The sequence below is a fragment of the Terrapene carolina genome, unplaced genomic scaffold (assembly GCF_002925995.2).
Source record: "Terrapene carolina triunguis isolate 2854851 unplaced genomic scaffold, T_m_triunguis-2.0 Scaffold119, whole genome shotgun sequence".
Classification (NCBI taxonomy): Eukaryota; Metazoa; Chordata; order Testudines; family Emydidae; genus Terrapene; species Terrapene triunguis.
In genome coordinates, this window is record NW_020664470.1 from 2071994 (window position 1) to 2076264 (window position 4271).

At 41.2% G+C, this 4271-nt stretch overlaps 1 protein-coding gene across 1 annotated transcript; it reads left to right on the forward strand.

Moving 5' to 3' along the window:
* The first annotated feature begins 2530 nt into the window (after nucleotides 1-2530).
* Nucleotides 2531-3478, forward strand: LOC112113404 (olfactory receptor 10A5-like). The gene has a single exon (XM_024209672.2). It carries the CDS (start codon nucleotides 2537-2539, stop codon nucleotides 3476-3478), a length of 942 nt encoding a protein of 313 aa, XP_024065440.1. The 5' UTR covers nucleotides 2531-2536.
* The last annotated feature ends 793 nt before the right edge of the window (nucleotides 3479-4271 follow it).

Genomic DNA, 4271 nt, shown 5'->3' on the forward strand with positions numbered 1-4271 from the left:
TATTATATTATATTATATTATATTATATTATATTATATTATATTATACATTTTGATACTTTTCAGTCAAAAATTTGTCAAAATTGCTACATTCTCATATTTTTTATTAGTCATCATTTTCTGATGGAAAACTGTTATGTTGAAAAACTTTCAACCAGCTCTAGTCCACAGAGGTCTCCTCCCCAGCAGAGATTTCAGAGATTGCTGTGGTCATGATATATATCAACATCAATAACAAGGGAAAGGTGAGTAGGCGGTATGGGAAGCTAAACATACAGTATTAGGAAATAGGGTTAAATATTCTGTTCAAGAGCAATAGCCAAAAATATTGCAGTATCCCTATAATAAAGCTGAGGTGTTTTGGATAATTACTGTAAAATTATATAGAAGGATAAAAAATATAGTATTTTTTGCCTTTGTTTTTTATAATCAATATAAAAAAAGAAGAGAAATCCCATGAAAGAAGAAAAAAAAGCTTACGACATAATGACAATTACTATCTATCTATCTATCTATCTATCTATCTATCTAATCTCTAATCATTAAATTAAACAACTGGGCAAACTGTTTGATTACTGTAAATGTTAATCTATTGCTGTAATTTCAATAAAAGCTACCAGTATTTCTAGGTATTTTTCATTTCTTTTTATATGTAAAAGTAAGATTTCCCATTGCCAAAGTTGACAGTGGTAAATAAAGTTATTACCATTGTGTGGGACATGGGCGATGCCTCTATTATTTTATTAATATTCTTCCTTCATCTATTTGTTTGCTTGTGTTTTTCTTGGTTGCTATATTGTTACAAAGAGATTAACTCTCACACAAGTGGACAGCAGGTAGACAGGAAGGGAGGTATAAGTTTCATATAGCATCATTCACCAATACTTATCAGGACAATTCAAGTGTCAATTCCTTTGAAATTTACCTCTGACCATACTGAGTCATAATTCCCAGCTTAGTACAGGGGTGGGGGAAGAGTTTCAAGTGGGAAAACTGAATCAAACAACTTTTGCTGTTGATGAAAACCAAAACCTCTGAGCTCAGAGCAGGGAGAAGGGAGAAGCAGACTGAACCCCTGTCCCAGAAGCATGGGTGTTTTAAGTAAAACAGGTGCATGCCAGCCTTCTATTGTTTAACCCTCTGCTCTTGTTATGCTTTGATTCCTGCTGCTGAGATTAAACAATACTTTGTTTTGAAAAGGCTGCTTTGTGTTCACTGTGTTCACCAGTAGTCCCAGATCCTAAAGGGAAGCCTTGCAGGGCAGCTAAATCCATCTGGGCCTGTGGAGCAAACACAGTTGGTACCCAGCAGGCTGTAGCCTCATTTGAGAGTGGAAGAATTGTAGGATTCCACACAGGAGAGGTGACGGCAAGAGGCCTGTCTCTGAAATGGGTTGCACTCAGGGAGACGTTGAGAGGTCTGCGAAATACAGCTATCCCTGAACTGTGATAATCATTATTAATAGGTCATTTTTTCCAAATGGGTTCTATCAATCAAACCATCTAGCTGAAGCTATGAAACAGGATTCATGCAAACACTCTCCTGTGCCTGTGCAGAGTAACATTATTGTTAGTAGCAATTACTATATTTGTTATGTCCAACCTAGAACAGGCCCTATAGTGCTAGATACTGTATAAAGATAGAATAAAAGAAAGTCCCTGTCCCAAAGAACTTTTACTCTAACTGGACAAGTCAGATAAAATGCAGGGGAAAGGGAGAAAACATTGACTTCAGTGATCTCCACATGGGCATACAGGAAAATCCACATGAATCTGATTATAAAATCAGGGCCTGAGAAATGGAGTGTATGTACATTTAGTATGAAATATTTATGATTTTTTGAGTATTAGACCCAAGAAAATAATGATCCAAGTCAATGGGATTTGTGTCTCAAGTAATCTTCATTGCAAAGGCTGGCATTCTTATACACGTTGAGTTGGTGCCTCCATGTTTGAATGGTCTTATTTAAATCAGCATGAGACTGGAATTTCCAAGTGTATAAAGGAATGAGGTGCCCAAATCTCATTGAAATTTAAAAGCATAAACCTCTTAGGTTCTGTTGAAAATCCCAGCCTGAGAGAAAGGATAATGGAATCTCTCTTTTGAAATCAGTGTCACTCATAGTGACTAAGGTATCATTGACCAGAGTGGTAGAATCTGATACTTGGTCCTTTTTCCCCCTCTTCATTCATGTTCATTCGTAACAAGTGTGATTTAAAACAAATACTTTGGCCAGCTCTAGTTATGCCGGAGAAATGTGATCCTGTTTCATGAAAGATTTCAATATTTCAAAAGTGGGTTTTATTCAAAATGAAAACCACCATTTTTGACATTTTCTGTAGAAGGTAATGGAGCCCCATTTTTAGGGCAGCGTGCCCCATTGGGCTGCCCTAGAGCAGCAGACCCTTGAACTCTAGGTTTCCCATCAGCCCACCTATCTTCCAGAAAGGCATCCAGTCTTAACTGATATAAGAGCTAGATATACTATGTTATGCTTGTCTCTGTTTGTCTTCCAGTTGAAAACCTATGAAGAAACAATGAATTTGAATCAAACGGTGATGACTGAGTTCCTTCTCCTGGGATTTTCTACCTCTCCAGAGAGGCAGTTTTTACTCTTTGTTGCAGTGTTAGCCATTTATCTGGTTACTGTGATGGGAAACCTCCTCATTATCCTTGTAACATTGGTGGATCCAACCCTTCATACCTCCATGTACTTTTTCCTCTCTAATTTGTCTGCCTTAGAGGTTGGTTACACCTCGGTCACTGTCCCAAAAATGCTGGTGAGCCTCATCTCAGGGGACAAACGCATTTCCTTTACCAGCTGTGCCGTGCAAATGTTCTTCTTCCTTTGCTTTGGGATCACAGAATCTTCTTTTCTGGCCACCATGGCATATGACCGCTATGTGGCAATATGCAACCCCCTGTGTTATCCCATGATTATGAACAAGAAGGTGTGTGTCCTGCTGGCAGCCACTTCCTGGACTATCGGCATCCCAGCCCAGGTAGTGCAGACAAGTTTGGTGTTCACCTTACCCTTCTGTAGCTCCAAAAAGATCAACCATTTCTTCTGTGACTCAGCCCCTCTGCTGTTGCTGGCCTGTGCTGACACCTCCATGAATGAAACCTTGACTTACATGGTGGTCACTTTCTTTGGAATGGTGCCCTTTGCCCTGATTCTCTTGTCCTACGTCCGGATCATTGCCACCATCATCAAGATGACATCAGCTGAGGGCAAGAGGAAAATCTTCTCCACCTGCTCCTCCCATCTCATCGTTGTGGCTTTATTCTATGGTTCTGGCATTATCCTTTATTTACAACCCAGGTCCAGTGAGTTTCCAGACAGTGGTAAACTTCTCTCCCTGTTTTACACTGTTTTGCCTGCCATGTTGAATCCTTTTATCTACAGCCTAAGGAACAGGGAAATCCAAACAGCCTTGAGGAGACATATGTGGCACAAAATGGTTCCCTGCTATCCCTGAGTGGCAGCTTTTCCAGCCTGTTCTGCCTCAAAGAATGTGACTTTTGAATAATCACACTGCTGGGGGGTGGGGTGGGGGGAATTTGCAGAAGCACCCATTAGTTTTGGCTGCCTTAGTAACTGAGCTGAGACTCCTAGGGCTTGATTTCTGAGGATGGTCTGGTACTCCCAGTGACCTCTGCTGTTGTTATCAGTACTCAACCCTTCTGTTTTTCAAGTTGCGTACCTAGGAAATGAGGAGCACACAGTTACTGGTCACCCAGGAAAATTCTGATGGAAGTGACTCAGCAGACATTCTGAAATCTGTAGCAAAACCAGGACTAGAAGCCAATTTTCCTTGGCCTGACACCACCAGACCATCCCTTCTCTTCCAGTAGGCCTATGCACCATTGATTACACTCTTTCCAGCTTCTGCAATGAACAAGGCAGGGATTAGAACTGCCTGGAAAACAGAACTTTCCTCCTGTGGCTGTTTGAACAAATTTGCATCCCAAGTCAACAGGGACCAGGGACAAAAAGTGTTCACAGGAGGGAAAGTATCAAAAAAATGCCTCTTCAGGAAAACCAAGGGGAAATTTCCCAGTGGCTCACTGAGCTGTCTAGGTAGTCCAAGAAGTCGAATTGATGGCTACCCAGGTAGTCAAGGAGGTGGCTGTCCAGAGAGTTGGGGAGTGTCTGCCCACCAAGTGGGGTGCTGTGGAGCCAGTGAGGCTGAATTTTCAGCAAGTTTCCTGGGACCTGGAATGGTATTGTGCCTGGCAGCTTGCCTGCCAGTTGCTAGGCTGGCAGTCAAG